The sequence below is a fragment of the Carcharodon carcharias genome, chromosome 10 (genome assembly GCF_017639515.1).
Source record: "Carcharodon carcharias isolate sCarCar2 chromosome 10, sCarCar2.pri, whole genome shotgun sequence".
NCBI classification, from domain to species: Eukaryota; Metazoa; Chordata; class Chondrichthyes; order Lamniformes; family Lamnidae; genus Carcharodon; species Carcharodon carcharias.
Window position 1 is genome coordinate 36,464,391 of NC_054476.1, and position 27,890 is coordinate 36,492,280.

At 41.2% G+C, this 27,890-nt stretch overlaps 1 protein-coding gene across 4 annotated transcripts in view; it reads right to left on the bottom strand.

Annotated features, from left to right (window-relative positions):
• The window catches only part of usp47 (ubiquitin specific peptidase 47), a 155,220-nt gene that overhangs the window by 38,477 nt on the left and 88,853 nt on the right, over positions 1–27,890 (bottom strand). For all 4 annotated transcript variants that reach the window (XM_041196914.1, XM_041196912.1, XM_041196913.1 and 1 more), the window contains 10 exons: positions 27,395–27,490; positions 27,158–27,310; positions 23,330–23,497; positions 20,566–20,697; positions 18,498–18,574; positions 12,403–12,458; positions 10,330–10,442; positions 3,936–4,040; positions 2,323–2,530; positions 1,225–1,340 (listed from right to left, as the gene is read on the bottom strand). In XM_041196914.1, the coding sequence (XP_041052848.1) occupies positions 1,225–1,340; positions 2,323–2,530; positions 3,936–4,040; positions 10,330–10,442; positions 12,403–12,458; positions 18,498–18,574; positions 20,566–20,697; positions 23,330–23,497; positions 27,158–27,310; positions 27,395–27,490 (1,224 nt within the window). The remainder of the gene's footprint in view (positions 1–1,224; positions 1,341–2,322; positions 2,531–3,935; positions 4,041–10,329; positions 10,443–12,402; positions 12,459–18,497; positions 18,575–20,565; positions 20,698–23,329; positions 23,498–27,157; positions 27,311–27,394; positions 27,491–27,890) is intronic.

The following is a 27,890-nucleotide window of genomic DNA, read 5'->3' on the forward strand; positions in this document are numbered from 1 at the left end:
CCAACACACCTCCTCCCTCCCCCAACACACACACACCCCCTCCCTCCCCCCAACACACCCACACACACAACCTTCCCGTCACTCCATCCCAACAAACACACCCTCTCTGCCCCCCCCACAGAGCTTCCCTGCCCCCCTCCCACAAATACACCCTCTCCACCCCAGCCCACACACCCTCACCAACCGAACCCACACACACGCTCACCTTCTCCGCCCCAACCAACACACACACTCACTCACCCCTAACTCACACCAACTACATCACCCCCACTCTATCAGCAGCAAATGCCGGAAAGGAACAGCCTGTGATTGGAGGGGCAGTTCCTTGCAAAATCTTGTATTTCACTTACCTTCACTTAATGGCATTTTGAACAGTGGCTTCAGGGGCCACATGGAGGGGCTTCACGAGCTATAACACAGCCTGTGGGCCATCAGTTGGACAAGCCTGGTTTAAATGGCCAGAAAACTGCTCAGTGTTGTATTGAAAATACTGCCTGTATTTTCCCCCTCTCAGTACCAATGAACAATTCGAGTTTCCAGCACACACACTTTTTCTTTCAAGGTTTCTGTACCTGCAGTTTTTGTTTGGTCTTTTCACCTAGTTTGATTTGCTTTTTTAATTGCCTCACCAATTTCATGATCTTCTGATTTGCTTCACAGAGATGTGCTTTCAAACCATTTACCAGATTCCTGTTTTTCTACTGAGCAGCTCGCAGTCCATTCAACCCTCTGGCCAACAACTTATGGTTGCAACTCTCAACGCCTTCACTGGAGGAGCTCTCTCATCTTTCAGGTCTGATAGAGTCAACACATGAAACAACACTGCCTGTGTTTCCTCTTTCTATGCTCAGAGATTTGGTCTGTTTAAGATGTTTGCATAATAGTTATAAAATTAATAAATTGCTTTCTTTGTATCACATCCATGGACTAATGTAGGTTAACATTTTGAAAACAATATTCCTTTCTTATGGCTTCACAACTTAGGTATGTGGGCCACCTAATTAAAACTAAATGCCAAAAGTAGGTTGGTCATGTACCAGTAGTACTAACTTCTGCTGCAAATAATGTCAAGACTTGCTAAACATTCCTGGCTTGCAACCAGAGCCAAATTGCTTAAGGTCTACATTCAGCTCATTAAGGCAACACTGCTTTTCAAAACCTTGAAATTCAAAAGAACTCACTAAAGTAGATAAACTAATTAACCAAATTATCTGCAGCTCTTACCTGGGAAATGAGCTGTTTGAACTCTGCCACTGTTTGATTAAGGTAAGCACGGACACTGACAGGTGGAATCAGAGTTTCTGTTTTAAGGTCAACCACGTGCACTTTCACCATGACTTCTAAAGAAAACATAAGAGGTCAAAATGAGATGGGAAAAATAGCAATGACATTTTCATTCTGGTACTGACATTGCTCAGCACCGTTTTGTGGCCCAGATGCCCAGTAATAGACCCAAATTCACCTTGGGGTCATACAAATTCGAAACATTAACTGTTTCTCTCTCCACAGATGCTGCCAGACCTGAGTTTTTCCAGCATTTTGTCTTTTTATTTCATTTAGATGGTAGCAGATTCGCTTATATTAGGGACCTTTGGGTCCATTGCGGGCTCAAGCACATAATCCAGGCCGACGTGCCAGTCTGGCACTAAGGTGGTGTTGTGACAGGCAACATCGGGGCAGTGCCACGCTGTCAGAGGGGTGGGACCGGGGTAACGCCAAGGGAGCTCTGCAATGTCAGAGGGGCAGCACCAAAAGAATGCTGGACTGTCGGAGGAGTATTACTGAGGAAGCACTGCACAGCCAGAAGCGCAGTACTGAGGGAGCACTGCACTGTCGAAGGGGCTGCACCAAGGGAGCGCTGCAAAGTTGTTGGTACAGTTGGACTGGTCTGACTTGGTGGTGGAAACATGAGTCTGAAAATGGAATTTTAACTAAGAAAAGTCACAGGTTCCAAATACATTCTCAACTTTTGTTAACTTATTCATTCACAGGATGTGGTCGTTGCTGGCTAGGCCAGCATTTATTGCCTGTCCCTAATTGCCCTCGAGAAGGTGGTGGTGAGCTGCCTTCTTGAACCGCTGTGGTCCCTGTGGTTTAGGTACACCCACAGTGCTGTTAGGGAGGGAGTTCCAGGATTTTAATCAGTGACAGTGAAGGAACAGAGATATATTTCCAAGTCAGGATGGTGAGTGGAGGGGAACTTCCAGGTGGTGGTGATCCCATGTGTCTGCTGCCCTTGTCCTTCTAGATGGTAGTGGCCGTGGGTTAGGAAGGTTTTGAAATTAAAATGTTATTTTCCTGATGCTGATGAAAGAAACTTACCGCCCGATTTATATGGCTGAAAAGCTTGATTAGGTTGTCTCGTTTCCAGGAGCAAGTCGAACATATAAGACGATTTAACTCCACCAAGGAGCATCCCAACTGGAGTATCCTCCTCTCCCTCATAAGAGCGTTCCAAATAATCATGGAACTCATCATACTTGACCAAGCGGCAGCAGTCAGGTGGAACTGCCTCTTCTAAATCCATGAGCTTCAAACGGAAAGCACAGAAAAAGAAGCTGTCACTAACTGTTAATGTATAATTAATGCCAGTGTTGCAACATCTGATAGGTGATTGTTTCTAAGAAACTAAAACGAACCTTAGAAACATACAGCCTAAGCGGCGGCCATTGGGCCTGTTGTGTCTGTGCTGGCTCTCTGAACATGCGGTTATATTATCAAGAAAACAAGAAGCTGGAATATTTTTCTTCTGTTAATAACCGTCATATTTCTTATGTACTTGAAGACAGGCTGTTGGGGATTTGTAAATATAGTAATTGAAGTAAGAGCCAGAGTGACTGCAAGAGTCGAAAACCAATAAGAAGAAATGGTTTTGACATGTTAATGAGCCAAGAGGAACTTCAATCAGAGTGTTACATAAAGCATTAATAGGAGTGGTTTTGAATGCTTTAGTTTGAAGGAGGATATATACAAGTTGTAAATGGCGTGAGTAAGGTAAATTTGTTTTTTTATAAGTCTAAGAGCTAGGGTAAAGAAACAAGTTTAATCCATTCTGGGAAGAAAGCATTTCTGAAGAGACTGATTGAGACAATAGAAAGGTCAAAGGGAAGGAATGCATTTCAAGAAATACTGAAGCCTATGTGGGGGTAGCTGTTTCAATCTCCCAGAAGGCATAGGATATCTGGTCAGAACTCCCAAAAGAGTGTGTGAACAAGACCAGACTGGAAGAACCAGATGCTGTCAGAGTCAGATGACACCCCAAGGGAAAAAAGGCACTGTGTGGTAAAAATTACTGGAATTCTATAGATTTTGAAATCTATAAGGATAGTTGCTGAACAGAAAAGGGGACGGTTAGCTCTGAGGGGAGTTAAAGTACGATCTTATGGAACTGTGTCACTGAAGTACTGTGTGAAGCTATTCTTGTGTTGAGGTGTAATTGTGTTTTTTTTGCTTTATTCTTTTAATAAATGTTTACTCTACTTTAAAATCATCACACGTAGTCGGAGATATCATTTCCGGATTTCAGAACCTCTCCTCATACTACACAAATTGCAAGAAACGTTTTGGCAGCTGTTTTAAGTTTCCCTCTGGGATTTGGGCAGTTTGGCATTTACCATCAGCGGCGTCATAACAACATTTAGTCCCACAACCCTGTTTTTTTAAATCTGTAACCCTCTAACTTCCATACCCTCAAGTACCTGTACCAGCTCCCTCGAAAATTATTTATGGAATCAACTTCCACCTTCTTTCCAGGTTGAGCATGCCAGATTCTGAAGACTAAGTGAAACAATTTCCCCTCCCAATACTTTTCCAATGATTTTGAATCCATGACCTCTAGTTACTGAGCAATATATTAGAGGGATAATTTTTCCCCCTATATACTCTTATCAAAAGGTCTGGTCATCTTGAAAAGCTCCTTCCTCAAGTCCACATACCTTGTATGCTATCTCCACAGCTTCCTGTAAGGTCTTGTCCTTGTGAACCTCCAGCTTGTTTTCCATCATTATCTGCCGCATGGGATGCATGCAGAACAGTTTAATCTGTGGTACAAAAATAGGTTGAATGGCTCCTTCTTAAAAATTACACAAACTGTTTGAGAATTAGCCAACATTTTAAGGTTGTATTTACTCTGGGGAGTTTGTTGATCGATGGTTTTGAAGAGAAATAGCTGACTAACCACATGTGTAAGGCAGTCATTATGCCATTTCAGGCACCACAGTCATTTTAAGTTAAAAACCCTTACAGGCACTCACATAAAATAGGTAAACGTTCTTCACACACATTTATTTAAACATCCCCCAGTAATCCAGGAAGTGAAACTCTCTACCTCATTCTTCTCCTTTAGGCCTTTCTTAAATTTTAACTCTGACCAAGCTGTTGGTCACCTCACCCAATGTCTCCTTGTGTGGTTTGGTGTCAAAATTTTGTTTGATAATGCTCCTGTGAAGCACTTTGGGATGTTTTGCTTTGTTAAAGGCATAATGTAAATGCAAGTTGTTGATGTTGTTAAGCCCTTATGAGCAAAATACACTCGCACATTCTGTTTTTCATTTCACCAGCAAACACAAAAAGTACCCTTGCGTAAGCCATGTTAATGAGAGGTCACATGCTCAACATTGTCTATTACACATTTTTAAAATTCACCAATCAGAAATCAAATTAGGCACACGCAACTAATGGCTAACATATTGGCCAAAGCTGTAATAGAAACAATGAAATGTTCAATGGCTCCATTCATTCTAGTTTGCTACAATCGCACCCACAAAATACAATTGCCCAAGTCTTGATATTCAAATTTTGAAACTTTAAGTCACCATCTTGTTAGGAATGAGAGATAGTTTAAGTTATATTTGTATTTGTGGGTGGTAGGAATGAGTTTTAGCTTGAAATTTAAGTTTAATTTGTGTTTCTGTATTGGTATTAAGGGAGGAATTTGAGTTTCAGTTTCATTTTAAAAGTTGCCTGCAAGTCTGTGGGTTTGTTCGTGTACCTGAACTCTAAAGCGGTTTTATGACGCGAAGTAGAAAAACTGGGGTTGCCTACCAACAGGGGGCCCACAGACACAGGGAGAAACAGAACAGCAGTTTTTTTTAGTTCAGTTGAAATCAGGAGCCAGGGGAAGCTGGACTTAGCAGAGGGAACTGCAGAAAGCAGATTTCCCAAAAGATCCCAAAGCCAAGGAGTGGGACAGAAAGGAGGAATGTCAAGAAGACCTTCTATTCAAAGGAAAAGAACATGAATCTGGAAAAAGTCCTATTAAGTGAAGTTAAGAGTGAGGAGCAGAGGAAGGCTTCAAGCTTAAAGGGAGAAAGCTGCAGGAAGCAGACTTAAAGCAAAAGCCAGAAGATCCGAGAAGACAGCCAAAGGTCGGTGACTCCTTACTATGGGCAGTGAAGCAGTGGTGTTCTGTTAGCATGGCTGAGTATCTGAGACTGTGTGCATGGAAGGCAAAGCTTGAATGCATGTGGCGATCCAGGGGAGAGGAACATCAGAAGGAGAGCTCAAAACCTGGAGATGGACTCTCGTGGAAGGCGTCCAAGAAAAAGCAGCGTTTGGGTGAAAATTCCATAGCGAGTTCTTCAAGAGTGGAGGTTGGAAACCCTCGTGTGAAAAGAGGAGTTCAGTGAAACTAGTTGGCTCACAGTGTGACAAGCGTCTGGGGGGAGTTGATGGGAGATCCATAACATCTGTTTGGGGTGACATCTGTCACTTGGTTTCAGAGTGTGGTGTGCCTGACCACAGGTGGCCTATTGGTTTACATGGACTGTGTACTTACTGTGAACATGAGAGTATATGATAGCTTTCATAACTTGTGTTACCTTATGAATCTGAATATATCTGTAAAGATATAGTTGTGGGTGAAGGAATATTGTAATACAGGTCATCTTTGCTTGTTTAATAAGTGATTTATTCTTTTGTTGAATGATCATTAGCTGACTCATGTGACTCTGTTCAGTAGTTGCACTCCACTTTTCTAAAAAAAAAGTAAAAGTTACGATCTATCAAGCCAGGTTCCAACCTGGGATCTGGCTTGTCCAGTAGAAACATCAGCTGGGATCATTACAATGTCCTTTTTATTAAGTTGTTATTTTATGATTTCCTTCAATTGAAATTGAATTGCAAAACTGAACTCACTAGAATTGACACTCTGCAGATTTTTCTTAGGCTGCCTGTCTCGCTATCTGTCTATCTCTCTGGCAATTCCACGCCCTTGCTACTGACTCCATCCCTTTCACCATAACCGTCTCAGGCTGAACCAGACTGTTTATAATCCTGAAATGAGCTTCCAACCACGTTTCCACAGCATTACTCAGACTGCCCATTTCCACATATGTGACATTGCTTGACTCTTTCCATGGCTGAGTTCATTCACTGCTGCTAAAAACCTCATCCATGCCTTTGTTACCTCTATTCTTGACTATTTCACTGCAGTCCTGGACAGCCTCTCATCTTCCTCCCACCATTAATTTCAACTCATTCAAAACTCTGTTGCCTGTGTTCTTACTTGCACCAAGTCACATTCACCCAACACCCCTGAAGTGTTGCTTACCCAGGTGCCAATTTTAAAATTCTTATCCTTGTTTTCAAAACTCTGCCATTCACTATCACTTCCAATCACACAACCCTCAGACACCTCTTCACTCCTCTAACTTTAGCTAATCACTCCACCATTTGGCGCCATACCTTCAGCTGCCTGGCTCCAAGCTCTGGATTTCTCTCAAACCTCTCAACTTCTCTCTCGCTCTTTTAAGACACTTTGTAAAACATACCCTTCTAACCAAGTTGCTCTAATATCTGCTTAAGTGGCTCAGCATAATTTTTTATTTAATAACATCCTTCTGGGACAGTGTGTTCAAGGTGCTATATAAATGCAACTTGTTGTTATAAATCGTTCTAATTCATACTTCACCTTTTTCATTTGTTTTATTTACATTCTTCCAATTTCAAACTCTTGTACTGCATAATAATTTCCAGCTGATGGGGTGACTGACATACCTATTCCCAGGACTCTGCCACTCTTCACCCAGGCAGCATCAGGGTATGTAAATGCCATGGGGGAGGGAGCAGAAGAGCTTAACCTCAATTGACACTTTAACCAACATTTCAGCAATTCATAGTTTGAACAATGCCAACTTGGTGATTTTTTTTTGGGTGGTTTGTTAACTTCTCTTGGTTATACAAATAACCACTTCTTAGTTTATTAATCAAGGAAAAACTTCAAATTTTTAAATTTAAGTTAATGGGTTGCTTGCTGAAACCAACCAGTGTACCTATACGAGACCCATGCCAGTCCCACACCAACATGGTTTGGCTTTTAATTGCCTGTGAAGTGACCTAGCTTGTTGTTCATTTGTATCAAACTTAGGGCAACTACAGATGGGCAATAAATGCTGTCTTTCCAGGCACAAGTTCAGAGAATGATTAAATAAACTTCAGTTACAAGTTCTAGAACATGGGGGCAAAAGCTTGCAAAAGGCAGTTTACAGTTATGCACATGCCAGTGAATGTGTGAAATGGACTGCCAGAGTTCAAGGAACAGATGGTGAATTTTTTTTTATTATTCATGGAATGTGAGTACTGGCAAGGCCAGTATTTGTTGTCCATCCCCGATTGCCCTTGAGAAGGTGGTGGTGAGCTGTCTTTTATGAACTGCTGCAGTTCATGTGGAGTAGGTACACCACAATGCTGTTAGGGAGTTCCAGGTTTTTGACCCACTGAATTATATAGTTCTAAGCTAGGATGGTGAGCAGCTTAGAAGGCAAGTTGCAGGTGGTGTTCTCCATGTGTCTGTTGCCCTCAGCCTATCAAGTGACAGAGATTGAGCGCTTGAAAGTGTTGTCAAAGGAAGCTTGGTGAGTTGTTGCAGTGCATCTTGTAAATGGTACACACTGCTGTCACTGTGCGCCTGTGGTGGAATGGTTGAACATTTAAGGTGATAGATGGGGGTCCTGATCAAGCAGGCTGCTTTTGTCCTGGCTGTTGTTGAGCTGTACTCATCCAAGAAAGTGGAGAACATTCCACTGCACTCCAAACTTCTGCCTTGCAGATGGTGGCGGGGGAGAGCAGGCTCTGTGGGGTCAGACAGTGAGCTACTCGCCGTAGAATTCCCAGCCTCTGACCTGTTTACGTAGCCACAGTATTATATGGCTGATCAATGGCAATCCCCAGGATTTTGATGAAGGGGGTTTCAACAATGGTAATGCTGTTGAACATCAAGGAGAAATGGTTAGATTCTTCCTTGTTGGAGGTGGTCATTGTGTGGTGTGAATGTTACTTGCCCCATATCAGCCCAAACCCGAAAGCTGCCCAGGTCTTGCTGCATATGGACACAGACTGCTTCAGTATGAGGAGTCGCACATGGGAGTGGAAAATGTGCAATCATTAGCAAACATCCCCATTTCTGACCTTCTGATGGAGGGGAGATCATAAATTATGTACTTGATGAAAGCTGGATCTAGGACACTACCCTGAGGACCTTTTGCAGCAAACTCCTGGGGTTGAGATGAATGCCAGCAACCACAACCACCTTTCTCAATGCTAGGAATGGCTCCAATCTTTGGAGATTTTTCCCGTTTCACATCGACTTCAGTTTAGCTAGGGCTCCTTGATGCCATGGTCAATCAAATGCTGCCTTGATGTCAAGGGCAGTCAACACTCACCTCCTAAGTTCAGCTTTTTTGGTCCATTTTTGGACCGAGGTTTTAATGAGGTCAGTAGCTGAGTGCCCTGGCAGAACCCAAACTGAACAATGATCAGGTCATTGCTGAGTTAACTGCTGCTTGGTAGCACTGTTGATGACACCTTCCATCATTCTACTGATGATCAAGAGTAGACTGATAGGGTAGTAATCAGCTGGGTTGGATTTGTCCTGCTTTTTGTGGACAGGACATACTGGGCAATTTTCCAGATTGTTAGATAGGTGCCAGCGTTGTAGCTGTACTGGAACAGCTTGGTTAAGGATGTGGCTAGCTCTGGAACATAAGTCTTCAGTATTGCAGCCAAGATGTTAGGGATCATAGCCTTTGCTATATCCAGTGTGCTCATTCATTCCTTGATATCATGTGAAGTGAACAGAGTTACCTGAAGACTGGGCATCAGTGATACTGGGATCTTCTGGAGGAGGCCAGGACAGATTATCCACTCTGCACTTCTGGCTGAAGATGATTGCAAATGCCTGGTCTTTAGCATTGATGTGTTCGGTTCCCCCAATATTGAAAATGGGAGTGCTTGAGGAGCCACTCCACCTGTTAGCTGTTTAATTGTCCACCACCATTTACACTGGATGTGGCAGGACTATAGAGCTTAGATCTGATCTTTGGTTGTAGAATCACTTGTAGGCATTATTTAAATGAGAATCGGATGCTATTACAGAGAATTGCGATGGAGGGATTAGTTTTTTGAGCTGGTGCTGTCATCACACAACGGGAACTTGTAACCTCCTCCAGCCCTACAACCCTCAGATCTCTGCACTCCTCCAATTAAGGCCTCATGCACATTCCTGATTTTAATCACTCCATCATTGGCTACCATGCCTTCATCTACCAAGGCCCTAAGCTTTGGAATTCCCTCCCTAAGCCTCCCCGTCCTCCTTTAAGATGCTCCTTAAAGCCTACCTCTTTGACCAAGCTTTTGGTTACCTGTTCTAATATCACTTTATGTGGCATTGTGTCAACTTTCATTCTTATAACTCCAGTGAAGTGCATTGGCATGCTTTACTATGTTAAAGGTGCTATACATTAGTAGTTTTTAAAAATTTGTTTCATGGGACTTGGACATCATTGGCAAGGTCTATTGCCCATCCCTAACTGCCCTTGAACTGAATGGTTTGCTAGGCTATTTCTGAAGGCAATTAAGAGTCAACCACATTAGTGTAAATCTGCAGTCACACATAGGCCAGAACAGGTAAGGATGGAAGATTTCCTTCCCGAAAGGACACCAGTGAACCAGTTGGGTATTTACGACAATCAATGATAGTTTCATGGTCACCATTACGGAAACTAGCTTTCAATTCCAGATTTTATTAATTGAATTTAAATTTCACCAGCTGCCACAGTGGGCTTTGAACCCATGTTCCCAGAGCGTTAGCCTGGACCTCTGGATTAGTGGCCAGGTCACATTACCACAACGTACCGTCTCCTCCCAACTTTGCTTATATGGCTGAAACCACAGCAACACAAATGAATAACTATGCACTATGAATTGTCTTGCTTTTTTATGCTTAGCCAAGGGGAAATCCATTCCTTTAGCTTTTAAAACCACACAATATCTCATGTCGCCTTTATGTGAACTAAAGGGGATGTTAAATTTGGACAAGACTATGCATCATACCTTGCATGTGTTACGCTCAATTTCCCGTTGCCTTTTTTCTTGTTCTTCTGTTTCTTTCTCCTTCTGGACCAGATGTTTAATGTGTTCAGGAAATTCATGGACCTCCAAGAACTCTATCAATGAAGAAAAATTAGGCTCTATACCTCAAAAGAAAAACAGAAAGCTAAATATTTTATGGATTTTTTTTAGTTCACAGTTTCACATTATGGGTCATTATGCAAGAACAATTTAAGAATTTAAATTAAGTTAATGGATTGCTCACTGAAAATAGTGAAGCGTGGAGCAGCAGGAAGATAATGGGGCCCAGGATCTATAGCCAAAGGAATGTAGCACAAATCCCAAGAGGTGATAATGGACCTAGTACAACTATAAAAAAAAAGAAAAACTTGCATTTGTACAGCTCGTTTCATGATCATGGGTTGTCCCAAAGTGTTTTATAGCTAATGAAGTACTTTTGAAGTGTTGTCACTATTTTAATGTAGAAAATATGGCAGCCAATTTGCGTACAGCAAGCTTTATTTGACCAAGCTTTTTGTCACTTCCCTAATATCTCTTTATGTGGGTCTGTGCCAACTTTTGTTTGATTTTGCTCCTGTGAAGCACCTTGGGACAATATCTTGTTAAAGCAGCTTTTTAGATGCAAGTTGTACAATTCTGGCCCTGGAAGCAATGCTGGAAAGAAAAGTAAACTGATATCCAGCTTAATCGGGGTTACAAGGAGAGAATAATGAGTTGAGATGGTTTACTCTAATGAGAAGGTTCAATGGAGAGGTTATTCACATATTGAAGACCCATAAGGGAACGGATAAACTGAACTCTGCAATTCTGGAACCAGGAGACACCAGCGCGAGCTTAGAAAAAGAAAAGCACCAAGTCTAATTTCAATTGCTTTATGCAGAGGTGAATGCATTGAATGGATTCCCCAGAGAGTCAGATAGTGAGAGAAAAAACCGATGTGAAAATTAATACCTGAAGGAATGACGATTATAGACATGCTAGAATTTTTATGCTGATTAGATAGACTGGGTAGGCCTTCCTGATCCTGTTCTTTCCAAAGTTCAAATCTTGGTGACTGTTGATAACTGAATGAAGTTACAGTGACCAAAAATCAACACAGGAGTTCTTTTTATCCATAATACAATTTGAATGGCATGACAGAGCACCTATGGAGCTCATTTCTGCACCTTTTATTTCAATTCCTATCTGTACAAACTTTCTTAGCTTGAATTGAAAAAGCAGAAGTGCAAATTTACTTTCACATTACGAATATCATTGCCTCATGTTAAGGATTCTGAACCCTAATTCTGGCTGGTTGTTTATGTCAAGATTTTACACCAATCAGCATTAAGGCATATGGAAAGTTAAAAAGAATGACTTGCACGTAGTGCCTTTCCCGACTGCAGGACAACCTAAAGTAACTGAAGTGTAGTCACTATTCTAAACAAAAGCAGAAACAGAATTACCTGGAAAAACTCAGCAGGTCCTGCAGCATCGGCGGAGAAGGAAAGAGTTGACGTTTCGAGTCCTCGTGACCCTTCAACAGAACTATTCCAATGTGGACAACATGGCAGCCAATGTGCATACTGCAAGCTCCCACAAATGACAATGAGATCATGATCAGATAATTTTTTCAGATTAGTTGAGGAATAAATATTGGCCAGGACACCAAGAGAATTCCCCTGCTCTTCATAAAATAGTAGTATGAAACCTTTAATTTCCACATGACAAGGCAGACATAACTCTTAATGCCTGGTATAACACTTCATCTGAAAGAGGTCCATTTATGAATACTTCATATATATATTCATGCAGGTAGGTTAGAGTGTCCCATAATTCAGATGTCCATTTTTAAAGACTGACTAACGAATAACAGGATGAAAATGCCAGGGATCAAGCTATTCCAATCAAAGACAACATGAATGCTGCTGGCTGACTGCAGGCAGAGAGCATAACCTTCACACAAACCAACTGACGATCTTGTCAAGCCACTACAGAATAGTTATCTTTGGATGCAAACAACAAAAAAAAATGCTGCGGTAAAACTTTCAATGTACTTAAAATAAAATTACTCACTTGCATTTCTTGTAGATTCTTTTTGTCTGTAGATTAACATATACGCGTTGGTGGAGCTGGTGAGAGAAAAAGTTCAGTTGTTAACTACATAAATTCACAATCACAGCTTTAGTCTTATCTATGAATTTGCCATATTAGACACCATTTAGATTTCCAGTTCCAAACACCTATTAAATGAACATACACAGAAAACATCGTCCATTTCTCAAGTAATTCGGAAGTCTACATGGTCACGGTAGAATAAGTTTGCAATTATATAACACAGTAGAATAACAATTTTTTTAAAATAGGTTCACAAAATGAAGCTACATAGGGCTGAATGGCTAAAACTGTAAGATGTCTTTTTACAGGGTTATTATATATAGGGAACACTGGACTGCTAATGCTACATTAGCTGCAATCAATATGAGATTCAGATCTGTTAAAGATCCAACAGGGTCCAAAATTATGAAAGGTTTGATCAAATAAACCAGGAGAAGCTATGTCAACTAGTCAGTGAGTGATAACTAGAGGACGTAAGTTTAAGTCAATAGAATGAAAGGAAGAATTAGTAATTTTTTTCTGGACACAGAATGACTGATTAGGAATAGAATTGAAGCAGAACCTATATAGCTTTTAAAAGGGTAGTATATAGGCATTGAAAAGGAAATATTTAAAAGGACTTCAGCAAAAGGCAGGATAATAGGTCCAAGTGAATAGCTCTTTCAGGCCAAACAACATAACAACAAGCTTCTGTGCTGTGACCTTAATGCAAGTAAAGCTCACATCAAGCAGAGAGAAAAATGCTAACTTATTTTATCACACTGGAGAACAGATGTTAATACCACCTTATCTTTATCACCACACACTGTCAAACATTGTTCGCTTGTATTTTTCATTGAAGCCATATTCACTCGGGCTATTTACTTAATCTGCTTTATTAATATATTTTCCATGAGAAATTGCCTTAAGCAGGGCTTCATTTGCAGACAGGAAATTGAAAAAGAGCACTGCTATAATGTAGCTCCTCTGCTCAGCATCAAACATTTGTAGATTTTTTAATGCAAACACAGATGGAAATTGTGGCACGTGACCACTGACAAATTAGTAAAATCCCACGTAACAAGTCTGGATAATCAAATTGCAGTTATCATTACCAAGCGCATGTGCCCATTGATTTCATCACTGCCTGTGAACAGCCAGCCTCAGCTACTCACATCACCTCTAGTTCTTCTGCCAATTACCTTAAATCGGAGTCCTCTGGCTACTGGCACTTCTGCCACTTGAAATATTTTCTCCTTATCAAAACCCTTCATGATTTTGAACACCTTTTTCAAATCTTTTCCTCAGCCCTCTTTGCTCTAAGGAGAGCAACCCCAGCTTCTCCAGTCTTTCCATTTACTTTAAGTTTCTCATCCCTGGTACCATTCTGGTAAATCTCTTTTGCAACCTCTCTAAGGCCTTGAAAACCTTTCAACACTGTGGTGCCCAGAACTGGACACAATACTCAAGCTGAGACATAACCAGTAATTTATAAAGGTTTGACATAACTTCCTTCATTTTGTTCTCTATTCTTAAAACCAAGGAGTCCTGGTGCTTTTTTTTTTTACAACATTCTTCTCAAGTTGTCCTACCACCTTCAAAGATTTATATTAAAAAATCCCATGTCTCTCAGTTGCTTCACCCCCTTTAAAGTTGCACCATTTAGTTTACATTGCCTCTCCTCAAATATGCATCACTTCACACTTGTGCGCTAAGTTTCATCTGCCATGGCCATGTGTCTGCCCATTTCACCAGTCTATCTACTCCTGAATCTAGGACATGTTATGATCTGGTTAGGGACCATTAACATTTTAAAGAGAAATCCGAACATCTCATTTTGGCCAATAGAGCTATGCCACAATTTTTCACTTCTTTTTAAGAAATAAACTATTATATATATAAAAGAATTAAATAAAACCACTATTAACTTAACAATATGGTTTACACTCAGGTTTACTTCTTACTTTTCCCAAGAATTTTCTCTTATAAGACACATCCATGTTAAAGTTATTTACTTTTTTAAATTCTTTCACAGGATGTGGGCATTGTTGGCTAGGCCAGCATTTTTATTTCCCATCTTCTGTAAAGAACACCCATCAGTATGCCATGGTCCTCTGGGGAATTCTCTTTAACTCCAGCTCTTCTCAGAAGTAAAACTTTAATTTACCATACCTTGACTGTGGATGCCTCAGTCCCTTGCTCTAGTTACTTTTCAATACTTTCAATCTAATCTGCTTGTTGATTTCTTTGGCTCAAGAATCAGATTGTTCTACTAGTTTCAAACCAGGTAAACTTCAAGCTTCTGTTCCCTCACAGAATTCAAACTGAGAGTAAGCTTCACTACCATTCAAAGAGGTGAATGAAAAAGTTAAGTTTTTACTCTGCACACAGCTCAGTCCAACCTACTTCAAATAGCTTGAAACAACTAACGCTTAATAAGTTTTCGAAAAAAGAATGAACCTGTTTAATATAAAACCACTCAAAAATATAACATACAGAAAGAATTTACAATACATGTTTTAAGATACAGGCAATCAAAGCAGCTAACAGAATGCAACTTTAGTACCTGGATAGTGGAATCATGCCAGGACAACGACTGTCACTCATTCACCGCATGTCTTGATAGCCGCTGCCCATTTACTTCAGCTATCTCTTAGTGAACTGTAAACCACACTAAGCCTTAACAGCAATAACTCTCTTAAGCAAAAAACACCCAGATAAATTGAAACCAGAGAACCTTCCTAAGCTCCATTCATCTCCATAATGCTCTGGGATGTGCTCAAACTGGCCTTTGGGTTAATTATAAAAACAAAAAACTGCGGATGCTGGAAATCCAAAACAAAAACAGAAATACCTGGAAAAACTCAGCAGGTCTGGTAGCATCGGCAGAGAAGAACAAAGTTGACGTTTTGAGTCCTCATGACCCTTCAACAGAACTAAGTAAAAATAGGAGAGGAGTGAAATATAAGCTGGTTTAAGGTGAGGGGGTGGGGGTTGTAGGGACAAGCAAACAGTGATAGGACCAGATAACCAAAAAATGTCACAGACAAAAGAACAAAGAGGTGTTGAAGGTGGCGATATTATCTAAAAGAATGTGCTAATTAAGAATGGATAGCAGGACACGCAAGGTACAGATAGCTGTAGTGGGGGTGGGGTGAAATAAGACTAAAAGGGCATAAAAGGTATAGATTTAAAAATAATGGAAATAGGTGGGAAAAGAAAAATCTATATAAATTATTGGAAAAAACAAAAGGGAGGGGGGAAGAAACAGAAAGGGGGTGGGGATGGAGGAAGGAGTTCAAGATCTAAAGTTGTTGAACTCAATATTCAGTCTGGAAGGCTGTAAAGTGCCTAGTTGGAAGATGAGGTGCTGTTCCTCCAGTTTACGTTGAGCTTCACTGGAACAATGCAGCAAGCCAAGGACAGACATGTGGGCAAGAGTGGAGTGTTAAAATGGCAAGTGACAAGGAGGTCTGGGTCATTCTTACGGACAGACCGAAGGTGTTCTGCAAAGCGGTCGCCCAGTCTGTGTTTGGTCTCTCCAATGTAGAGGAAACCGCATTGGGAGCAACGAATGCAGTAGACTAAGTTGGGGGAAATGCAAGTGAAATGCTGCTTCACTTAAAAGGAGTGTTTAGGCCCTTGGACGGTGAGGAGAGAGCAAGTGAATGGGCAGGTGTTGCATATTTTGCGTATGCATGGGGAGGTGCCGTAGGTGGGGGTTGAGGGGTAGGGGGTGATGGCAGAGTGGACCAGGGTGTCACGGAGGGAACGATCCCTACGGAATGCTGCCAGGCAGGGTGAAGGGAAGATATGTTTGGTGGTGGCATCATGCTGGAGTTGGCGGAAATGGCGGAGGATGACCTTTGAATGCGGAGGCTGGTGGGGTGATAAGTAAGGACAAGGGGGACCCTATCATGCTTCTGGGAGGGAGGGAGAAGGCGTGAGGACGGATGCGTGGGAGACGGGCTGGACACGGTTGAGGGCCCTGTCAACTTCCGTGGGTGGAAAACCTCAGTTAAGGAAGAAGGAGGACATGTCAGAGGAACTGTTTTTGAAGGTAGCATCATCGGAACAGATGCGACGGAGGCGAAGGAACTGAGATAATTATCCCTCGCATACAATTTCTTCTTTGATCTGATAAAATAACTGGTTTTACAACCTTTCAGGATTCACTGAATTCTCTTAAACTAATTTGGCTCCAAATCCCAAATCAAAAACATCTCTCTGGAATGCACTTCTTTGCAAGCATTGCAGACATAACATCTTCAGCTACCCAGCTAAGTAAGCTCAGATGCTGTTTTCTAACCTTCCTAACTGTTAACCTCAAGTCAACATGGCCCCCAACCCTTAGAGGGTAATAGACTCCAAGCTTGCTTTAATTACATTTATCCCATTTTCTAGTTAAACTTTAATTTCTAAAACGACAGGCCACACTCCAAAACTAAAAGGTATATTCTAAGGCTTAAATGAGATATTCGTAACACGTGCAATAGAAGCTTTGCTGACAAGGTCCAACAAACAGCAATGTGATAATGACCAGATAATCGATTTTACTAATGTTGGTCAAAGGATCAATATTGGCTAGGAAACAGGGCTGAACTCCACTGATCTTTGAATAATGCTGTGGGATCTTTTATGCCCACCTGAAAGGTTTACCATTGTATCTGAAATATGGCAACAGTGACAGCGCAGCACTCCTTCAGTACCACTCCTCCATCAGTGCAGTGTCCCCCCGACAGTGCAGTGCTCCCTCATCACCGCCCCTCCCGATTGTACAGCACTCCCTCAGTACTGGCGCTCCAACAGTGCAGCACTGCCTTAGCATTGCCCCTCCGCCAGTGCAACCCTGCCTCAGTACTATCCCGTGACAATGTAGTGTTCCTTCAATACTACCCCACCCCAACAACGCAACACTCCCCTCAGTACTACACTGGAATGCTGGCCTGGACTCTCTGTACTTTAGATATGCAAAAAAAATGAGTATTTAAATACAGAAGCATTTGATTTCATTAAATTCTTTGGTCTAAATTGTACAGGCCCCAAGAAAACACAGACTTTTGCTGTTTGATGTGTGATATCAAAACATGACGAAACAGAAGATTGTGGTGCACGTCTGCACCTTGACTGACACAAGCAAAAATATCTAATTCTATTTAAATATACTCAAAAGCATATTAATAGAAACATGAGGCCATCAATTCACAGGTCAAGTGGGAGGTCATTCACTTTGGGCTGTAGAGAGATAGATCAGGCTGTTATCTAAATGGTGAGAAGCCCAGAGCTTGGGAGGAGCAGGGAGATTTAGGGACCCAAGTGCAGCACAGATATCACTAAAAGCTAGTAGCAAGATTCTGAAAAAAAATTACTGGAATTTTGGCCTTTATCTTAAAGGAACTGGTACATATAACAGCTGTACAGAGTTCTAGTTAGACCCTCGTCCAGAACACCATTTATTTTGGGCACCAAACCACAGGAAGGACATCTTGGCTTCAGAAGGGATGGAGTGGAGACTCACAAGAATGTTACTGTGCAAAAAGTGTGGGGTCAAACTGTACAGGCTAGTCTTATGTCTCTGAGTATAAAAAATTAAGGGGTGCTTAACTGAGGCGTTTAAGATGCCTAAAGGGTTTTATAGGGTAGGTGGAAAAAAACTATTCCCTCAGAGCAAGAGGGGGAAAGAATGTAAAATTAGAGCTAGGCTGTTCAGGGATGATGTCTGAAAACACTTCTTCACAAAAAGGATAGTGGAATTCTGGAACTCTTTTCCCCCAAAAAGCTGCTACGCTTGGGGTTCAATTAAACGTTTCAAAACTAAGACCGCTGGATTTTTATTAGGTGGGGATATTAAGGGTTACTGATCTAAGATAGAGTTAAGTTATAGAGGGTGAATGTCTCCTGTTGTTCATATACTCAGTGGCCCTGGGGTTACAGAAACAAAATTTTCTTATGGTACTTGAGAATGGAACTTAAGGAAAATAGGTTATTGCAGCAGTATCAGCTACAGTCAATTTTAATATCCAACAGTCCCAAAGTCCTCAGTGAATAATGTTTAGAATGTGCCATGTCGTTACCTGGCAAAAGCGCTGGAGTAATAGCCTCTGGTCACCGAAGAGCCACCATACGTTTTCCTAATATCATCTTGAGTAATCTGAAAGGAAAACCGCTTAGTTCTTACTTCCATTAAAAAGTAGGAGTTTTCAAGGCTGCACAAAAATCTTTGGCCATAAATAGTTAAATAATTGATCATTACAAAGCTAAGAGCTTTGTTTTTAATTCCTAAAGTGCTTTATTAGACCAAGTTTTTTCAAGATAGAGACAAAGTATTTTAGGAACTCTTGCATGGACTGATTACACTGGAAATAAAATTATTTTACAAGCTACAACTCCATCAAACATCCACTGAGAAAATACTCTCAAATCCTGGGCAATACTTTTTTCCCTTGTCGATCACTTATTCCTTTATAGATTTTCTGTGTACAAATGAACACCAAAGCATCAAGAACACAAACAATTGAAATGATTTCTTCCTTCCAAACATGATAATTCGTGTGCATACAACTTTTTTTTAAATATATCCATGGTTGCACTCTAGAATTTATAACTTACTATGTATTCAAGTTGCTTCTTTTCCTTGCACTTTGCTGTTGCTCACTGCTCTTCCTTTTCATTGTCACTTGCTCCTCTCACCACTGGGTCTGATGTTTCTCAGCCCTATCTGACTGGCTTGATGATCATTCCTCTTCTGCGCCTGGTAAATGTCTGCTGGCTCTAGTTGTCAGGGAATACAGCCAAGAAGTGGGCTGTCACAACACCGCACCCCACCCCACCACTGACTCCTGGCATGATGTAAAAGAAGCTTTGCCTCTTATCATGGGGAGTAAACCAGTTTTCCATGGATGTAGGGGAGAGCTTACAGGCAGGTGGATCAGAATCAAAGAAGGAAGATGGAAAACCAAAATTGCACAGGACTGGATTCCAATAAATTCATGCTTTCCCCCTCTCATCATCAGCAAATCTCTCAGCACAGAAGAAACTCATACAGCCAGCACTTTGGTACAGCAATCCAGTTAATCCTATCTACCTGCATTTTCCCAATGGCTTTGCAAATGCTTTCTTTAGTATTTATCTAATTCTCTTTTCGAAAATTACAATTGAATCTGCTTCCAACACTCTTTCAGTTATGAAATCAAAACTCCATAAAGTAGAGAGTTGGAATCAAAGATTCATGCAGATGCCTGCTGACCTTCAACTCAAATACATTACAGCAGTAGCACCTTCCTTACTGAGAAATGAACATGTGAGTATTCAACAATTGATGTGGAGTTTAATGTTCTTCTCCTCCCCTTACTACTTATCTCCTAAAGTGGCAAGCAATACCAACTTTTCTCCTCTGACGACACTTCAGAACTTCACTGTTAATGTGTGAGCTGCAACAGTGAGTGTCAATATGATATTTGGTAATGGGAGTTCCAATACAATGGCAAGGGATTCATTTATTGCCCATCTCTAATAGCCATCAAGAAGACGATGGTGAGCCAACTTCCTGAACCGCTGCAGTCCATGTGGTATAGACACACCCATAGTGCTGTTAGGGAGGGAGTCTGTTCTTCTAGGTAGCAGAGGTGGTGGATTTGAAAGGTAGCAGTGGGGCTGAGGCGGCAGTAAAGGCCAGGGAGCCGAGGCCACAGTGCGGCCAAGGAAGTCAGAGATTGGGCCTGTAGTGTACTTCTGCACAGCATCCCTAACTCCTGATTGCTAAGCAGAAACTCCTAGTTAGATATGAGGATACCCAGAGAGTGTGGGATTGTGTCTGATTATGATATCCCCAAAGCCAATAAATGCTATGTCTGGGCTCAGTTCTGAAAAATGGCAACTTGAGTGCAGCTAATTCGTAATTTGAGCTTCCAGCTTTAGATGAAGCATGAAGTGTATGAGGGGACAGGCGATTAACTGCCTTCAAGTTATTTATTCATTGAATACAAAACTGTTACATATTTGCATTGCTAGAAGGGTTCGGCCACTACAATGCAATCACATAAAAAAATCCTAAACCATGTTTAGGAAGGATGTTCCATCTATAAAACAAGTTTGAATAATACATAAATCACACCATGAAACACTTATCAAATACTTGCATACCCTGCTAACGTGCTGGTCATTGAAACTGTACCACTGTCCGTCACTGAATGATTTAATACAGGCATAGTAATGTCCACCAGCAGCACTCCCTGAATGAACCATAACCGAGAAGAGCTCGTAAATCCAGGTACCCTGAAAAAATAAGAGTCGTCAACAAACAAACTGGGCGGGGAGAAGAAAAGGAGTAAAATAAATAACTTATTTATATAGCACCTTTAACACACAAAACATCTCAAGATGCTTCACAGGGGCATTACCAAAAAAACAATTTTACATAAAGTGGTTTCAGAATAAGTGACCAAAAGCTTGGTTCAAAGAGGTAGATTTTAAGGAGCATCTTAAAGGAGGAAAGGTTTAGGAAGGGAATTCCAAAGCCCAGGCAGCTGAAGTCACCAATGGTGGTGCTATTAAAAAAATCAGGGGTGAGCAAAAGGCCTCTGTTGGAGGAGTGCAGAGGTCTTAGAAGATTGTAGGGCTGGAGGAAGTTACAGAGGTAGAGGTGTGAGACACTTGAAAGATTTGAAAACAAGGTATTTCTGGAACATTGTGCTGCTTTTTTTTTTTAGAAAGTATTGTAGTTTCAAAAAAAATTTGTATGGCACGAGGGGGCACTTGAAATACTGATAATATTCAAACTGGTGAAGGTCAAGAGCAGATTTAACAAGGGTTTTGTAACTTAAGAGTTTTGATAGAATGGAATGGATCTGTGCCCTCTAGTTATCTACCCTCCTGCAACTGGAAACAGTTTCTTCTGGTTTATTCCATCAAAATCCCTTAAGGTACAAAAAAATCCCAAAGCATTTCACAGACACATCACCAAAAAATAGATGCAGGAAAAGACCTGTGAGGTAGGAGCATAAGGAAATTATAGCAACTCATTTGTTAACTAGTGAGTCTCAAATGTTTTCCTTTCAGGTGGGCCTCTGTAAATAACCATACACTTCCAGGGTTTTCTGTTGATTTTAACATGCTCACTGGACATTGAGGGAAGCAGCTATTCAAAGGCAAGTCATGTTAATGATGATGGAAACATTGTTTTTAACAAAGCAACCAAAACAACGGGCTAGCAAATGAACAAATACAGAAAAAGGACTGGATTAATGATGGTGAAACTGTCAATGTTTGCCATTATAACCGTCTGAAACTGTCAGCCACTTTTGGAGATTGCACATGCTTAATAACCGCCAAAATTCAAATGATATTGTCAGTGGCTCTATGTTTCTCCATAGGATGTGGTGAGACCCCCCACAGAAAGCAGTCAATTAGAAATCAGTGAACTGATAAGAACTTGTCCCTTTATGTTATTAGTCTCACTGTAAAAACACTTGGAATAAATTGCACTTTGTTGAATGAGGCATGGGTTTTTAAACAGTATGTGAACTTCGTCACTACTTCTAAATACTCTCTCTGGCCCTGAAGGACTAATTTTACATTTGTGGAATGTAAAATTCTTTGATTATGAATTAAAAAATCATATTTTATGTTTTCTTTCAGAAATCATTTATGATATTTCATCTTCTACTTTAATCCCAAGTATATGTCCCAATCATTTATTTTGCGCTCCATAAAATTTTATTTAAAAGTGAAAAATTCAGTGCATTTTACTTCCTGGTTTTCTGTCATTGAGAATACTTCAATGTGATTGGCTGTTTACCCTGCTTGCTGACATCACTGTTGCTGATGTTCAGAGATCCCCTTGAATGCTGCTAGATTCAAACTAATGGCATCACAAGATCCTTGTGGGCAACTTTCTTTGAGGTCAGCAGCAAGCGCCTTGCTTCACCGCTGACCGTGAAATCCAGCCAAGAATAGAACAGTGATTTGCTGGAACAATGTGCATACTATGCACGTGGTATGCTTGGTCCCACAGTACAATGTAAGAACTGATACGAAGTAATATGTTACGTTGTCAAAAAAAATTTGTAGAGTTAACAAATATGTAAAGCCCACTATAATGAAACCATCACTTTAGGGTGTCAGCTGTAACTCAGTAGTTAGTCCTCTTGCCTGAACCAAAAAGTTGTGGGTTCAAGACTCAATCCAGAAATCCAAGCACAACGTTGAGAGTGACACACAGTGCAGTGCTAAGGGAATGCTGAGCTATAAAAGGTACCCTCTTTTCTGTCTGCCCTCTCATCTGAATATAAAAGATTCTAACTCTATTTCGAGGAAGAGGGGGGAAATTCTGTAGGGCATCCTGGCGAACATTTATCTCTCAACCAAAATTGAATAGATTATCTGGTCATCATCACAATGCTGGTTGTAAGGGCATCCCATGTGAAAATTGGCTGCTATGTTTCCCTTCCAACAGTGACTACACTCCAAAAAGTACTCAATTGGTTGGAAAGTCCAAAAAGGCACTGCAGAAATACAAGTATTTCTTTCTTTTATATATTTATAATTCAAGTCTGGTGGTACACTTCTAAGCAAAGTCACTCTGGAAATCTGTGCATTGCACACCATGAAGAAGGAGGAAGTTTTGGCTAATCAGAAAAACCTGTTGACTTCTCACATCTGCATTCCTCCCGGGGCCGGTTGGGGGGAGGAAATCACCAGAACAGTTAGTCAAGCGACCTGTTTTCACACTGGAACAATCCAGAATCCTGCTGGATTAAACAGGAGCAGGAATGTTTCATTTAAAAAATGGTATACAGGAACAGAATGTGACATTGATCAATCTACTTTCTCAAAAATTTAGAAAGGACAGGAATATCACTCCTGTTGAAGTAAATCCCATAACAAGATCGCTGATCATACCATGTACCTTTTCGTTCCCTGCCTTTGAGGTTTTTTCACCCCCAGTGTTATTCTCCAGGCAGATCCCTTCATCCACAACATCATCGTTTGAGAAGTCATTGCTCATCTGGTCACTGTGACAACTCCCTTCGTTCTCAGCACCGCTATCCGTGCAGCTCTCAGTCTGAGGAGATTTCTGTGGAAACAAAATGTCTCGAATAAATCAAACAGAATTAGCTTGTTGGCCTCCTAGACCTTCTCACCCCATCCCTACACTGACACTGCACTGTGACAACATATATTCCTGTATACGATTTTTTAAAAGAAACATTCCTGTTCTTGTTTAATCCAGCAGGATTCTGGATTGTTCCAGTACTTTTCAGCTGTCTTAAGTTATGCACTCTTAGGTTATGCACTACAGAATTCCCTCCCTAGACCCTTTGGTTTCCCATCTCTCTGCCCTTCTTTAGGAAGCTCTCTGAAAGCCCACCTTTTGGTTAGCCCTCTTCTAATATCTTCTTCTTTGGCTCAGCATTCATTTTTAAATTATTACACTTCTGAGAAGCACCTTGGGAACTTTTTTCTAAATTCATCCTGCTATATAAATTGCAAGTAGTTGTTCAGGAAGGAAATGTGGTTGAGTTGGATGGATTGTGCAGAATCGCAATGTATTTTTGTACATTGACCAAAACAAAGATGTGCAGCAGTGTGGTGATGGTTATGGTGTTGAACTGGCAACCCTGAGGTCATCAGTTGGGTGGCAAGTTGTAGAACTGAGCCTAATAAATCTGATAATTTGTGGGCTAGCACCAGGAGAAAAACCATGAAAGTTACCAGATTGTCGTAAAAACCCAACTGCTCCACACCCCATCCAGCCCTGCATTACGCGACTCATTGAGTCAGGCGGTTAGATACTGAGAGGATGCTTCTCCTCATGGGGGAAATCTAAATCGAGGGGGCAGAGTTTCAAAATAAGGGGTCTCCCATTTAATTTTCCAAGGATTGTTAGTCTTTGGCATTCTCTGCCCCAGCAAGCAGCAGAGGTTGGGTCATTGAATGTATTCAAGGCTGAGTTAGACAGATTTTTGATTGACATGGGAGTCAAGGGTTATGGGAAACAGGCAGGAAAGTGGAGTTAAGGCGACATCAGATTAGCCATGATTTTATTTACTGGTGGAGCAGGCTTGAGCAGCCAAGTGGCCCAGTCCTGCTCCTATTTATGTTCTTATATTCAACCCAATACCGCCTTTGCTGGGTCACTGAAAGAGCTTTCCAATTACTCTCATTCCCCTGTCTTTTCCTAAATCTTTTCCCCTTCGTGTATTCCCATTTGAAAGTTACTAAATCTGCTTCCAGCACCCTGTCACTTTTTTTTGTTACTCTAAAGTGGGCTAGCAAGCCAATCAACTCTCAGGGTAAAAGGGTCAAGCAAGAAATGTGATCTTGTCAGGTACGGCCCACATCCTGACAGGATGGGTGGAGAGTTTGTTTTGTGCACTAACCTGACCACAGTGATTAGTCTAAGCTTGCAGTCACAAAATGTCAGGTTGCAAAATGTGACATGTTTTAATGGAAATAGCTAAGAATGTAACTCAATAATGAGATGACTGAACACTGCATTAATGGTCCAGTTTGCTAGGCTTTTGCTGACAAGAATGTGTAGGTACAGGTCTGGCTATTACCATTTTATTCTGAAGATTAAGGGCTTGTGCCTGTGCTATCCAGACACACGATTTTTTCTTTTGTAGTTCTCTCTCTCTAAGTACAATGTGGTAGAATTACAGTCAAAAAAACATTTAATAACCACGCCAGCAGTTAGTATGTTATTGGCAGGTATCAGAATACACACAGCGTTAAATGCATGTGAACTTAAAGCTCCTACATTATTGACAGGTAATTAGTCTAACTTACCTGCTGTGACATTGCAGCATGGTTTAGATGCCAGGAATAAAAACAGAAAATGCTGGAAACATTCAACATTTGTGCAGAGAGAAACAAAACCAACACTTCAGATCAGAACAGATCTAAAAGTTAACCAACCTAAACAGGTGGGCTGGATTTCCCGCAGATATCGCAACCACAACATTGGGACCAAGTAGGGGTCAAGAGCCTGTGCTTGCTGGTAGCGAGGCCGGTTCAGTAACCTTCCAGGAGGTAGCCTCCTAATTGACTGCCTCTGCATTTGCTGTCCTATGAGCGATCGTGGGTGGGCTTCTGATGCTGCAGTTCATAAGAGGGCAGGTGATTCTAGAGCCTAAGCAGCCACATCAGGTGAGATGGGTGCAGCTGAGGCAGGTCAAAGGCCATGAGGAGGCATGGATTCAATTCAATAATTATGAGGGCCATCAGTTAAGGCCCCTCAGGAGGGGAGGGGAAGCCCTTCCAATGGAATATTTTAAGTCTTGGCTGTGGCCTTTCCTGCCCGCAGCCTCTGACTCCAATTCCCAGGCTGTCTCCATTGAGCTCAGATGTGGCGGCATGGGAGTGGGGGAGGCAGGGCTCCACCAGCAGCAAAATAACAGAGAGGCTGCAAAATCACTCGCAATTGGGGCATTAAATATCCTCACTGGTTTCCTACCTCTGTGGAAATGCAGCTAATTCTATTCACAGCATCTCCCCCTCACTGCCACCTCCTGGAAGTTCCCCAGTGGCTGGAATGCATCCTGGAGCCATTCCAACACAGAGCCCTCCTATTTTCCCTTGCACCGCCTCCTCGTCTTTCATGACAAAGCTGGGAAAATTCATTTGCTCTTTCTTTCCCCATTGATGCTGTCTGAGTGTTTCCCCAGCTGAGTATTTCCAGCATTAATTTTCAACTTCCATTCTCCGTAATATTGTGCTTTGGTGTGATGGCGGGTCCTTTTAAGCCCACTGCTCAGGCAATTTCTATCTCGACCTTTGGGATGGATTAGAACATGGAATGTCCAAAATGTAACCAGTGCTAGCAGAAGGAGTTTGCAAATTGTCAGGCACCCGAGAGTTTCCAGTTCCATATCAGAAAAAAGTTATCCTTTTTGTACATGCATTGCATAACCGGACATTTGGCCAAACAGGGCCATGACATTTTAAAATATTCCGCTTAAGTCAATTCCCACCACTTTTCATTTCAGCCTGTCCTTCTATTCCTTTCTCCCTCTTCTATTTATCTTGTTTCTTTTTAAATGCATCTATGTTATTCACCACAATTACTCCTTGCAACAGCATCTTCCATATTCTCACATTCTCTGGAGTATATCCAACATATAGCATACCACATTCTTACAAAAACTGAATTTTTTTTAAAGTCCTCTCAATGTTTCGTTAAAAATTGAAATGACCTTCTCCAAGGTTTTAGCGATGTAAGCTATTTACAATTATCATGCTTTCTGTTAAATGTGAAACCATCTAAGGTGATCTCTTCAAAATAAAAGAATTATATAATCTACAGCATGAGGGGATGTCATTTTAACAGTCTGGACATCCTCATGATTGAGGGTCTTTAAATGCCCCTTTTTTGTATGCAAGTTCCACGTCATTCAATCAACATCACAAAAACAGATTATCTAGCAATTATCTGACTACTGCATGTGGGATCTTGCTGCGCATAAATAGGTTTCTATATTTCCAACATTACAAAGGTGACTACACTTCAAAAGTGCCTCTGGCTATAGAACACTTTTGGATGTTCTGAGGTGTTGAAAGAAACTAGAAAAAAGCGAATTCTTTCTATCTTTAGTACCTTTACTTTCATGCTTTTTGTTCTATCCTAATTATAGCTTCTGCAGTTGGCATCTGAGCTGTGTTATTGGAAAGGATCAGAGCTTTGAAACTGTTGGACCGTGTCTAATAACCAAGCCTTCAGCATTATTGCACATACCTCCTCTTCTACATCTATGAAAGGACTCATGTCGAGCTCAGCTGGAAAGGTCATTCGGTCATTCAGCTTAATCCTGTGCATCGTGGTATAGTCAAAGTCAAAGCGCTTCAGTTGCAGCGTCAGTAAGTATGGGAAATGCAGGAACTTCAGACCCTTTAGAAAAAGATTGCAAGTCACATTCTGTTCAACATTTCTTGAAAGCACAATGGTCAGTTTTCATCACTCCAAAACTATTACCTTGCGCGCATCACATTTTTTCTTGCAGCGTTCACAGAAATATTGATTGGGGCCATCCAAGGTTTCAGGCTGAACAAACGCTTGCAACGCTTCTTCCTAGTGTGAGAACAAACAAAGATAAATAAAAACACTATGGGACCCTACTAGTTTCAAACCTTCCTGCACATTCAAATCAAATATTCTTTCATCAATAAAATGAGGTTTATATAAAGAAAGGAATAAGGTTTTGCTCATACAGTTTCTTTCAATTAAGTAGGTTAAGGAAAAGCAGAGGTCCTTATTTTAAGAACACCTTCGGTCTGTCCGCAAGCATTACCCAGAGCTCCCTGTCGCTTGCCATTTCAACACTCCACCCTGCTCTCATGCCCACATGTCTGTCCTTGGCTCGCTGCATTGTTCCAGTGAAGCTCAACGCAAACTGGAGGAACAGCACCTCATCTTCCGACTAGGCACTTTACAGCCTTCCGGACTGAATATTGAGTTTAACAATTTTAGA